This window comes from Podarcis tiliguerta (genome assembly GCF_965153285.1).
Source record: "Podarcis tiliguerta genome assembly, chromosome: 4".
Lineage (NCBI taxonomy): Eukaryota > Metazoa > Chordata > Lepidosauria > Squamata > Lacertidae > Podarcis > Podarcis tiliguerta.
The window spans coordinates 43,890,877-43,904,001 of NC_139537.1; the positions used below are offsets into that span (position 1 = coordinate 43,890,877).

The 13,125-nt window shown below is 40.1% G+C and overlaps 1 protein-coding gene across 3 annotated transcripts in view; it reads left to right on the forward strand.

Annotated features, from left to right (window-relative positions):
* Positions 1-13,125, forward strand: part of LOC310677010 (uncharacterized protein) — a 169,169-nt gene that overhangs the window by 23,082 nt on the left and 132,962 nt on the right. The window contains exons 2-3 of one of the 3 annotated variants that reach the window (XR_014510826.1): positions 5,806-5,891; positions 6,014-6,861. Coding sequence is in view for 1 of the 3 variants with exons in the window: in XM_083439314.1 (XP_083295440.1) it covers positions 1,551-1,613; positions 5,806-5,891 (149 nt within the window). In the remaining 2 variants the exon portion in view is untranslated. Of the gene's footprint in view, positions 1-1,550; positions 1,614-5,805; positions 5,913-6,013; positions 6,862-13,125 lie in introns of those variants that run through there. The other 2 variants (XR_014510827.1, XM_083439314.1) reach the window with 2 other exon arrangements.

The following is a 13,125-nucleotide window of genomic DNA, read 5'->3' on the forward strand; positions in this document are numbered from 1 at the left end:
TCGGTTTAAGAACTCCATAAAACCAGAAATAGTGTCCCGGTTTGTGAACTTTACCTCAGTCTAAGAATGGAATCCGAATGGTGGAAGGGCACTGACGGTGGGAGGCCTCATTAAGAAAAGTGTGTCTTGGTTTAAGAACGGTTTTGGTTTAAGAACAGACTTCTGGAACGGATTAAGTTCATAAACCAAGGTACCACAGTACAGTAGACTCACAACTTGCATGCATTTAACTTGTGCACATTCAACTTTGCACGCTTGGCAATTAAAAAAAATAAAAATGGAGGAAGGGGAAACTTTGGTTTCAATGGTGGGTGGGATTGCCAATGTGTTTTGTCTATATGCAATTTTGGCTTTATGCACTATCCCCAGAACATAATTCCTACATACGTTGTGGGTCTAATGTATGTTTTTAACCTATGCTGAAAAGAAAAGAGAGAATGTCAGTATTTTCATCCCTCCCATTGCAAGGATCACCAGATCATGTTTGTTTTACTTTCTGTCTGTGAAAAAGGAGGGGGCGGAAGCTACTCTTTCCAGACTTCCGTTCCTAGTACTGTGTGCTTTTTCCTTGATCTGTCTAGAGACAGGATGGCAGTATGAGAGCTGTTTCTCTCATACATGTTTGTTATGTTCTTTTATTTGTTTAAGCAGTAGAAATAAATTAGGGATGCTACAAAACCTCCACAGCTTTGCTTCCGTTACTCTGCTGCATTTGAGGTGCTCACATGAACAAATGTGAGTCCACAGCACTAGGACCTATTCCTCGGGAATGCTGTGCTGCTGTTCCTGTGATCGGAAGGTGCTCCCGTCACCCAGACCATGCAGGCACTGAAGACGTGGGCTGAACATGGGTGTACGGAAAGAAGGTGCCTTGTATGTTTCCCATTTGGGGAATAAATCAGTTGGGCATACAGTTTTTAGTGGGTAAATGGGCTTAAGCCTCTCTCTCTTCAAGTTAAATTCTGGAAGCTCCATTTCATAAGACAAAAACTTTACAAAAAAGTTTGGAAGGGCAGGTGATGTATCAATATAAAACAATATACAATGCCATATCAGGAACCTTGAGCTTTATTTCAACTTTATTTGCATTGAAAGGCATCAGTCTGCTGATGAAAATTGAGAGGTTGAAGGACAGCACCCTAAAAATGTTAATACTATAATCCCTTTCTTTTAAGTCTGTTGCTCATAACAAAAGCAAACCAAATGTTTCAGCAACCCTGTGACAAAAAATGTAGCATTGTTTGTGTTGAATTTAAGAGATAGGTGGCAGGGAGCCCTAATTACTGTTAGATACTGTAATCTGCCACCTCCTTCAGCAGCTGTGTTGTCGTTCTAACCAGCACTCCATGCTAGCAGTATTGTTGGTGAATGCATCACTCATCCATAATTTAATTGAGGGGACTGACCTGGCATATATTATCAAGACCTTTGTAGATCACCTGATCTCAATTAGCTATGTCCCCAGTGTACTTGGTTCAGCACCAGCAGAGTCAGGAGAATCAGGTTATTTGGGCTGCCATAATGCATTGGAATTCCACTGCTTCTGTCAGGCAACCAGACTTCCTGGGGACCAAGAGTGAAGCTTGTACCTGGTGTCAGGCCAGAGAGTCAGAGTGAGTGTTCTTTTAGTGTTCCATCCACTTCACTGCTCAGCAGCCTGCTTCTGCCAGGTCAGGGAAGAAATTTCAGAAGTTCTGTTGGAAAAAAACCCAGATGTGGTATTGGGAGATTTCATCATAAGTACCAAGGACACCTTGGTAGGTCCAACCTGCCTGAGCACCTTCTCATGAGCAATGTAAATAGTCATACAAATTTCTACAATTGGATATGAGAAGACTTTTACTACCAAAACCTCTGCTTGCATTAGTGGTGGTGTATTGTCCGCAGTAACGGCAGCACCCCACAGAGCATTAGGACACCCAAGGAAGCATTTATGTTGCTCCCTCAAATACACTCTGCCCAAGTTTTTGAATTTCTGGTAATTTCTGAATTACCTGTTTAATTCAAAATGACAGTGACCATCCTACAAACCTTCTAGGGAATAATATGATTGATTCTTGAAACAGCATTATTCAAAACATGAAAATATTCAAGCAGGACGGCATTAAAAAAATATATCCTGCATTACTAGAATTGCTAAAAGCATTTTTCAGTGTGAAAGTAATGTCTCTTTAGCACCAGTCTGTGTATAAAAAGATAAAGAGCAGGTTTTTGAGATGTTAGTAAATGTCTTGGTTTGCAAACTGTTCTTCCTCCTATCAGTTTTGGCCACATCTCTCAAATATGGTCCATTCAAGACCCCCCCCCCCAAAAAAAAGCATTTCATGTTACCTGGTCATTTATCCTTTCCTTTTAACATACCTTTCTTCTGTCCTCTTTTGTGCCAAATGTGAGGGAAGCAATAGCCAAAGGACTCCATCTATGAAGTCAAGCACAACTTCCCATTTAACCTTGGAAGGAGGCCACATGATTGACATTTCCATTCCTAGAGTAGGTCCAAGCCATTACAAGAGCCAACTAAATTTCATTTTGCCTTATCTGCAGGTTATCATTCTTTCAAGAATCATCACATTCTGACAGGATCTTGATTTAAGGTTTTCAACTCAGCTTGGCTCAAGCTGAATTCACAAGGTCAAAAAGATTCCAGGTTTGTTCATAATACAGAACCAGAAGATGGAATGCCAATCCTTTCAAGGCCCTGGAAGTGGCTAGATGTGTCTCATATTCCCATTCTCAATTAGGGCAATTTTTAAGGCTGTCAGCTCACTTCCCCCCCCTCATGTGGGTCTTTTTTCTCTTCCTTCCACATATGAAACTTGTGACTAATTTTATCACATTTTGTTTTCCACATCATTTGAAAGTTTAAGATATTTCTGTATTTTCAGTATCGTACTATTATGAAGAAAAACAACTTGATTTATTTAAAAGAAAGAGTTCTAAGTTGTTAACAATATTTTCTCTTTTCTCAATAAATGAAAGAAAGAAAAAAAATAGCAAAGAAACTAGTGAAAAATGCATTTTGCTTGTATTTCATGCATGTGAACTTGAATATTGCAAGGGGAACAATGCATAGATTTAATGTTAAATGTGGAGATAGCCCAACTGATATGAAAACATATACAAAGAAAAAGGAAGTGAAGTTCTGTTTATTTTGAAAATTGTAAGAACAAACAATCCTGAGGCTGATGATCCCATAAACTTGTATTTAACCCTTAAATGGTTAGGCAGATCAAACCAATTAATACATGTTATCCTCTTCAGAGCAAACAGTTGATTGGGCTGTGTTAACTGAAGTGCTTTAAAAGCAAGAAATTGATTGTATGTGTTTGTAGCAAGCATTTGGGAAGATGTGAATGTATAATTTCTGCCTGGACATTTATTACACATTTTAGTGGTGAGGGAGCACTTTGTGTTTTAAAGATGCATCACAGAGAACTTATTGGTGAATACAGTGCATTTTATGCATGCATCAGGCAGAAATTCTTAACTATGTACTTAGTATTGGGGGGGGGGGAGGGAAGTGCACCAGTAGAATACTTTATATTTTTCCCATTCCACACCTCTCAAACTAAATTATGCTTTCTGTGAGATGAGGGAGAATTCCAAAACAGCAGAAGACACATTGACATTTTCAGATAAAATTCCCTTTGATATTCTCATAAGAGTTTTGAGAATTATTTTTCACTTAATAAATTAACCACTTAATAGGTATAAGATATTAGCTTCAGTTGCATGGACTCCATGTGTCTATTCCAGTGAAAAGACAAATCCTTTCCAAATCTGTTCCAGTACAGTGGTACCTCTGGTTACGTACTTAATTCGTTCCAGAGGTCCGTTCTTAAACTGAAACTGTTCTTAACCTGAAGCATCACTTTAGCTAATGGGGCCACCTCCTCCTCCTGCTGCTGCTGCCACGCCACCGCTGCACAATTTCTGTTCTCATCTTGAAGCAAAGTTCTTAACCCAAGGTACTATTTCTGGGTAAGCAGAGTCTGTAACCTGAAGCATATGTAACCTGAAGCATATGTAACCCGAGGTACCACTGTAAACATACAAATCTGAGAGTTGGGTCCACCATTCTGCCAAGGTTAGAGGTTAGGCTTGAACACAAGATTCCATACCACATTCATATTGCTGTCATTAACACCTGCAATTTCCCAGCATTCTGGAACTTGAGTGAACATGGAAAACTCCATAACACAACATGCTGAACCATGTTTTCTTAATTTAATAGAACACTTTCTGTTCTATTAATAAACAAGCCATAGAATGCAGCACAAAGGACCACCAGCAGCAGCATTTTAAACCTTTGGATGAACAAGATATGCTTTTTTTCATTGAATTGCTGATGGACCAGGGCTGGAATTGGATACCAATATTAATTTCAGTGCCCACATTAGTCTGCAAGAGTGGTCAGTTCATCCTATTCAGTCTTCAGGATTCATTAATTAAAACGATATGGTCTATTGATCGATCCTTTGAACAAATCTTCAGCAAGACTGGATTGAAATGAAGATTTATTACAATGTCTGCAAATGATCCAGTATCTTTCACTGTTACACCTGCACTCTACTGAATATTTTTTCCAAATATGTTCAGGCCATCATCCATCATTTTATCCTTAGAATTGGAACCAGCTCATACATACATGTGCTTCACTTGACCTATCATGATCTTCTTGTTCACTCAATGAATGTGTGAAATGTCTTCTTTTCAGGAGTATTATTTCCAAGTTAGCACCAAGTGATCTGTGTAATTTGTGAGCTCTCATTAGCACATAACAAAGCTGTTGCTTAATTTTACAGAAAGCCAGTGTGGCGCAGTGGTTGGAATGTAGGAATATGACCAGGGAAGCCTGCTCTCAAATCCCTAGGCAGGAAGAACTAGCTGCACAGTTATGAGATGGGGGGCACCTGACTTGCCAGTAGTACATGCAAAACAGATGTAGGGGACTTAGATCCCAAACTTTATGTGAGTCAACAGTGTGATGCATCAGTAAAAAAAACAGTTAATGCTATCTTAGGCTGCATCAACAGAAGTATAGTGTCCTGATCAAGGGAAGTAATATTACTAATTTATTCTGCCTTGTTCAGATCCCACCTGGAGTACTGTGTCCAGTTCTGGGCACCACGATTTTAGAAGAACGTGTGCAGAGGAGGGTGACCAAGCTTTATGAGGAACATTTGAGGGATTTGGAAAAGTGCTGTCACATGAAAGATGAGCAAGCTTGTTTTGGCCTACATTGGGGGCTAGGACATGAACTGATAGCTTCAAGTTAGAGGAAAGGAGGTTCCCACTAAACTTCAGGTCAAACTTTGGCACTGGTTTGGACTGAATTGGACCGTGTTGGGTTTTGGGGTGTTAATTTGAGATTCTTTGGATTTCAGCATTCAATCTCTTCACTCTAGATAAGTCCCCCCCCATAGAATTTTTTTTTTGGGGGGGATTGTAGTCAATTTGTGGAAATTGTCTGAATTTGAATTATGAAGGAAAAGGTAGGGCAATCCCTGACTCTCCCAAATTTAGTCAAATTACATCACTTGGAGTTTTCAAAGAACAGTAGGTAAGGTGGCTATCACAAAAAGCTGACCCCCTTCTTGTTACTGTAACCCAAGCAGTGGAAATGATAAAAGAATACATGGCATTATTTGCTAGAAAGCCATTATTTCCCTTTTCACTTCATAAATTCCTGGGATGCTTTGTAACCTTCTGTTTTTCCTCCAGTTCTTTTGCTGATTTTGTTGAAAGCTGAACGAATCCACCAGGTACAAATAACCTGGCTGTAGTTTTATTCTTTTCTTTCAGAGCCACAATTGCTTCATGAAAATAGAAAAACTGTAACACAGCATTGCAGGACTCTATATCATTTTGACTCTGATGGCCTGTTTCAGGTATTTCGACAAAGAACTTTGGTGAGCTATTCGATGCTCAATAATAAGTAACAAATAGTGTGATTCAGTGAATTTGTTTTCCTTAGAAACGGCTGACTGCAGTCTTTTATTTGAAATGTTAGGTAAAGGCAGCGCTGCAGACAAACATTCCATGATCCTTGATATACTGAACTGATGACCTGGAGAAACTGCCTACCACAATGAAGGATATTATGGCTGAATTTTCCAAAAGCATGTTGTACAAAGTATGGCTGTGGATTCACATGACCAGGCTAAACCACAATGCAACTTTTGCTCACAGTAGATATAAGATTAAATTCTTTAACATATGCACAAGCTGGAACTCAAACTATGCTTGTCAGCTCTTTTTGCAGGGAGATGATTGTCATCTTATGGAAAGGCTATCCAGTCTAAACTCTTTCATTAAAATTCTGGAGGTGTTTGGAAAAGCTGAAATAGTGAATCTTAGTATTTTAAAGTGCTAGTGATATTGAAATTGTGTATAAATTAAAAGCCTAACAGCAGCCCCTTCCTCTGGCCAAAAACTGTGATACTTTGCTCTGAGTTTGTAGACTGAAAGGAACAGGTAGTTGCAGCAAACTTCCATGTATAAAAGAGGAGATAAGCAGTGTTCCCAACAGCAGCAATTCCCTTGGCCAGTAGCTGGTATCAGGCGGCAGATCCTGGCATTGAACAGCAGCAGTCACAGACCCGAGGGCTGACTGATATGACAACCACAATTCCCCAGGTTGGAAGAGGGGTTGGCCCACGGCACAGCCACTAACTGCCTGTGCCATGTGCCCCTTACCTGGCCTGCCCCACCTCCCACGCCATACCTCCCCCTACCCAGAACCACCGTGACTGGGCCTCTCCCTGCTCTCCCCAGCTCCTCTCCTCCCAGCCATATCCCACAAATGCCTTTACAACTCAATTAAAAACAACTAATACACTAAAAAATAAATAGGTAAAGGTAAAGGTACCCCTGCCCGTACGGGCCAGTCTTGACAGACTCTAGGGTTGTGCGCCCATCTCACTCAAAGAGGCCGGGGGCCAGCGCTGTCCAAAGACACTTCCGGGTCACGTGGCCAGCGTGACATCGCTGCTCTGGCGAGCCAAAGCCGCACACGGAAACGCCGTTTACCTTCCCGCTAGTAAGCGGTCCCTATTTATCTACTTGCACCCGAGAGTGCTTTCGAACTGCTAGGTTGGCAGGCGCTGGGACCGAACAACGGGAGCGCACCCCGCCACGGGGATTCGAACTGCCGACCTTTCCATCGGCAAGCCCTAGGCCCTAAATAAAAGGATATAAAAAACAATTTAGGAGAAGAGGCCCTCTCTGCTGAGCAGCAGAAGAAGTTCTTATGAAGCAGCCCACCCTGGGCCAGGTGGAGAGAGGCAGCAGCAGGGCCCTCAGCATCTCAGCAGGGTGATTTGGTTAGTTTGTTCAATAAGCCATGGTTTGAGAATAGTACAGACTGGGTCATAGTGTGTGTTAACAACAGCACTCTATAGCTTGTTGCTGTGTTTAAATTAGAAATGCTTTATTACACATTACTGGTAGGGGAACAATAGTACTGGACAATTGCTACTAGTTTCAAAACAAACATACTTTATTTCATAAAAATTAACATTTTATTACTGCCTCTTTGAAGAAGAATAAAAAGTCACCACTCCATTCACATTGCATATCAAGTAAGTGTCATTATGAAAACATCATTAATATGGAAATTGCAACACTTTGATTAGCACTTGCAGCCCCCTTTTGTAACAGAAAAAAGAGGAAGGAACTAACCAGATTGCAGCAATTTACATAATAAAAACCCAGTAGTGGCAGTGCCACCAGTAACTGAAACTAAAGCAGGCTATCATGTCTTTTTAAACCGTTTAATGCAGTTTTTAAAATGTGCAGTACAAAGGAAAAGAAAATATTTTTCTTTAAACTGACAAACTAATTGAAAAGGAAATAAATCATAGATGGATGGTGTCTTTTAGGATCATAGTCTCCTGTAAACTATGAGCCTAACAATGCAATGTAAGCATATTGTCAATGTTGCTTGACATTTCCAAAATAATGTTACCTTAGAGTAAGTCCCATTAACTCAATGATGCTTAATTCTGAGTAAATGTGAATGACATTGTGCTGTAACAAAATTCCAAGTAAAATAGCAATCAGTCATATATTTCCTATTACAATCAACGCAACCCATGTTAAAATTTCAGTAGGAATTGGATTATACATTCTGTACTCAGTTTCAAACTACACATACCAAGGAAATACTCAACTCAGAGTTTAAAAGATATAACTCTTGAGAATGGACCATGTTCCTGAAGAACGTTGGTTGAAGATTGAAATTCACCTACTATTGACATTGCCTTGATCTTGCTTGCTACCTACCTTACTTAGGAATATAATACCTCCATTGTAAAATTGATCTTGATTTCTTTCCATATTGGGGTCTAGTTATGCCAAATTCATTCCTTTATATGTAACTAAAGGTAAAGGACCCCAGACCGTTAAGTCCAGTCAAAGGCGACTATGGGGTGCAGAGTTTATCTCGCTTTTCAGGCCGAGGGAGCTAGTGTTTGTCCGCAGACAGCTTTCCGGGTCATGTGGCCAGCATGACTAAACCGCTACTGGCACAAGGAGGGCCATGATGAGTGCCAGAGCGCACATAAATGCTGTTTACCTTCCCACTGCAGCGGTACCTATTTACTTACTTGCACTGGTGTGCTTTTGAACTGCTAGGTTGGCAGGAGCTGAGACAGAGCACCGGGAGCTCACGTGGATTCGAACTGCCAACCTTCTGATCAGTAAGCCTAAGAGGCTCAGTGGTTTAGACCACAGCACCACGTGCGTCCTTTTATATGTGACTAGAAATGCCATGAGTAACAGATAGCACATTATAAATAAGTGTGGAAAACAGGAAGCACAAAGTAATTTATACTTCCTGTGTCCCTTCAGATCACATTCAGAACTAGTTCATATGTCAATAGCAGGGGTTGTAAGAACTGCTGTGACTTTATACATTGCTCTGAGCAGTGCTTCAAGAGAGCCTGTTATCTGGCAATGTAGTTATTTCCGATGCCAATATTGCTCTGCTCTGCCCACGATACCAGACCCACCCACATCATTAGTTTCCTTCTAAATGCTGCCAGGAGTGTCACTGGCATTACTAAGTTACCATTCATGGCTTTTCTGGTAGCATATGCATCAACCTTCAGTAATGTTCAAAACTGTTTCCCATTCTTTGCTTGTTGAGCACCGTGATAATAGGGATACTCTCCCAACAAATGCTTAAAAGATATATTTTTGAGCTTATGCTATAGAAGACTAGGAATCTGAAAGACAGTGAGAAAATATTGTGTAGCCTCTGTGTTTCATGGGCTAGCTGAAGTAGAACAGTGATAACAATACAATAAAAATTCTGCAAAGAAATTAATAAAATGTTCACAAAAAGGAAGTTAAAATACTACCGTTATTACTTGAAAGAATATTGCTAGGCTCAGATAGGGATCATAACTCAGTTAGTATAAGACACAACAGGGATCTACTAAAATTGACTTACTTGGTGGCAAATTGTGTTTTCTACAGTACTATAGCCATTTTCTGCAGCTGGTTTCTATAAAAGTGGATTCATTAAAATTTAACTAAAGCTAATATTAGTATAAGAGTTAAGAAAAGCAAGACAGATTTTAAAACATTAAAATTATAGTCTTGTTCATAAAGGAAATAGATCCAAGATTCAATAAAATAGAGTACAGGGGACACCAAAGAAGAATTTAAAGTCATATTGGATTTGGAGGGGTGAAACATTTTAAATGGAGGGATGTGACCAAACAGTGAAATTTTGGTTCAAAGGGGATCTTTTGAAACAGAGTGTAAGATCTCAGTTGAGACCATGATTTTGCCTAATGGGACAGAGCTCAAATTAGCTAATTTGCTTCAAATTACCATGGTGTTTCAGAGATGTAATGATTCTGAAACTTGGGCAATGATAGATGCTTTATAATTTTATTTTTATCACATTGCAATGAGAAGATTAAAGTTGCTGGAACAGACGAATATGTCTTTTTTATTTGTTTGCTAACCTGTAACCCGTCTTTCCACCAAATGGTGCTTAATACAGCCACAAATTAAAAAGCACATCATCAAAACTGATTAAAAACACCCAGTTGAGCAAATTCCATCATATATGCAGCATATGGGGCCAACAACCTGTCTGAATAAAACAGTATTTGCCAGCCAGTAGGGGCTCATCATATAAGTGACTTGGGGAGTTCCAAGGTTGGAAGCAACCTCCAAGAAGACTTTCTCTCATGTTCCCACCAACTATGCATCAAAAGTCTCTCTAGTTCAGCGTCCAGTTTCCCACAGTGGTCAAGAACGCTTAGTAGCATGAAGGCAACATCTCTTTTTCACCCTACATTCAAGTACCTGGTATTTTGTGGCCTTTGAATGTTTAGGTGTCATCACAACAGCCATTGGTAGACCAATCCCATATGAATTTGTTTAATCTTATAAGAAAGGGACAGTCTGAAATAGCATACATTGAGTGGCTCTACTTTGCAGGAAAGTCCTTTCTCAGTTGGGGAATGTTCACAGAGACCTGTGAATTCTTAGCTATATGGGTTCATCTTAAAATACACCCTTAATTCTTAGATGTTTCCTCAGATGGGGAGGAGAACTTAGCAGCACCAACAGGTCCGAATGATTTGTGTCTTCTGGATTTGCGTCACTCTGTCTTTCAGCCAGAACAACACTCATGGTGTCATCTTTGCCCTAGTAGGCAGGGCAATGTGGAATTGCATAGAAGCCTAAGCCAAAGAAGGGAGCATTTAGTTTTTCGAATGCTTGAGGGGGTTCATCTGAACTTCCTTTTGTGTGTAGCAGTAACGTAAGTGGTAGGTAGGAGCTCCAAGTCATTAAAACAACATGTTATACAACTCACATTGAAGGTTGCATCACACACTCCCGCCCCAATTTAGGTTCAGATCTTGCCCAAGGGAAAGGACCACTCCCATTATCCCTGACTATGCTTGCTGGGCCTGATGGAAGTTAGAGCCTAACAACACTTTGAAAGCACCATGTTGGCTATTGCCCACCCCAGCCTCGTAACTTACTCGCTTCTTCTTTGTCATATGTTTTGTTGTTGTTTAGTCGTTTAGTCGTGTCTGACTCTTCATGACCCCATGGACCAGAGCACGCCAGGCACTCCTGTCTTCCACTGTCTCCCGCAGTTTGGTCAGACTCATGTTCGTAGCTTCGAGAACACTGTCCAACCATCTCGTCCTCTGTCGTCCCCTTCTCCTTGTGCCCTCCATCTTTCCCAACATCAGGGTCTTTTCCAGGGAGTCTTCTCTTCTCATGAGGTGGCCAAAGTATTGGAGCTTCAGCTTCACAATCTGTCATATGTTTTACATCAAAATAATTGTTCTTATATAAATATCCTGAATTCTGACAGAAGGAGTAACAGATCATGTTTTTTGGAGCCCCATATTGCTTCTCATTCAAAAGCTCACAATCCCAATGAGTTCCACATAAAACATTGAAACAAAAAGAAAGACAGTGCAGGACCTAGTCAGTTTTCTTTCTGCATTTAGAAGTTTGCCGCTTAGCCAGCTAAAGAAACAGGACAGATTGATTTTGACAGAGCTATCTGCTCAGATGTTATAGACCCGATTTATATAGGCTTATTCAATAGCATTTGAATCTCTAGTGAATGGTTTTATACAGCTTCATTTGTATGTGTCCTAGTACATTTGTAGTTGTATTTAGTGGCTTATTGGATGGATTGCCTTTTGAGAGAAGCCAAATGAAATGACAACGATCTCCCCCCCCCCCCTTTTTTTGTGTGTTCAGGACTCTCACTGTTCTTTTTTTAAAAAATAAATAAATCACAGTATTTAACTAAAATCTTTATCCCAAAATCAGAATAAATACTATTTCTGTGGATTTAGCATACTTGTGGATTTAGTGCATGAAAAGGAAACGAGAAAACCCGAGATGTCTGATCCTGTTTTCCTTTCTCAAGAAAGTCCCTCTATATTGGCACCCTCATGTCAGGCAAATCCAACATAATTATCAGTTAATCTAAAGCAGCAATGCAACACAGCTTACATTGTTTTACTATTGAACACAATGGAACGTCTCAGTAGACCTTTGTGGAATTACACAACACAAGGGGCTGCTCTACGTATTAATGCTGCTGAAGGAAGACCAGTACAAATACCAAAGTTCCCATCTGCAAACACTTAATGGTGTATACAGTACGCACACTTTTTTATTACTACTAATACAATATATAGAAAAATATGAGAATAACAAATAGAATATATTGATTGAAGAAAATTACCATATAAAGCCGCCAGACAAAAGCATAAGTAAAGTGGCTAATACATCAATTAAAAGGTAACAGACAAAAATAAAATATCCAATATTTATAAATAGATATGTTCATAACAATGCATAAGGCTGTACAGTGGTACCTTGGGTTAAGAACTTAATTCATTCCGGAGGTCTGTTCTTAACCTGAAACCGTTCTTAACCTGAGGTACCACTTTAGCTAATGGTGCCTCCCGCTACCACCATGCCGCTGCCGCACAATTTCTGTTCTCATCCTGAAGCAAAGTTTTTAACCTGAGGTACTATTTCTGGATCAGCGGAGTCTGTAACCTGAAGCGTCTGTAACCTGAAATGTCTGTAACCCGAGGTACCACTGTATAGTCATAATTAAATTTGGCATTCCAAAAGGCTATGAGAATTTATCAGTTTTATAACATTGACATTCACATAAAAGGTTCACGCAACTATCTATGCAGTAAGCTTAGCAAGTGTGGCTACATCTCATACATATCCTATAAAATCAGGAAGGGAAGAGAAGGAAAATCACCTCCATGTATCCCTAGCAGCCACTGCCAGAGGCAAATGCCTCACTCTGCCTAATGGTAGGGCCCCCCTGATTTTAATAGCAGCCTTATCTACCCAACCCTGTAAGTAAAAAAGACAAAGGCTGCAATTATATACATTCTTGCCTAGGAATAAGCCCCATTAAACCCAATGAGACTTGATTCTGGGTAGATGTGTATAGCATTGCACTATTAAATTACCCTCCCCTGCTTTTGAAAAAAGGTGCATAGAACCACACTGTGTATTTCTGGGGGGGTTTCCATACATTAAAACTGCTGCCAGAAGCACTAATGCTTCACTCATGTTTCCATCCGCAAACCCTTAAAG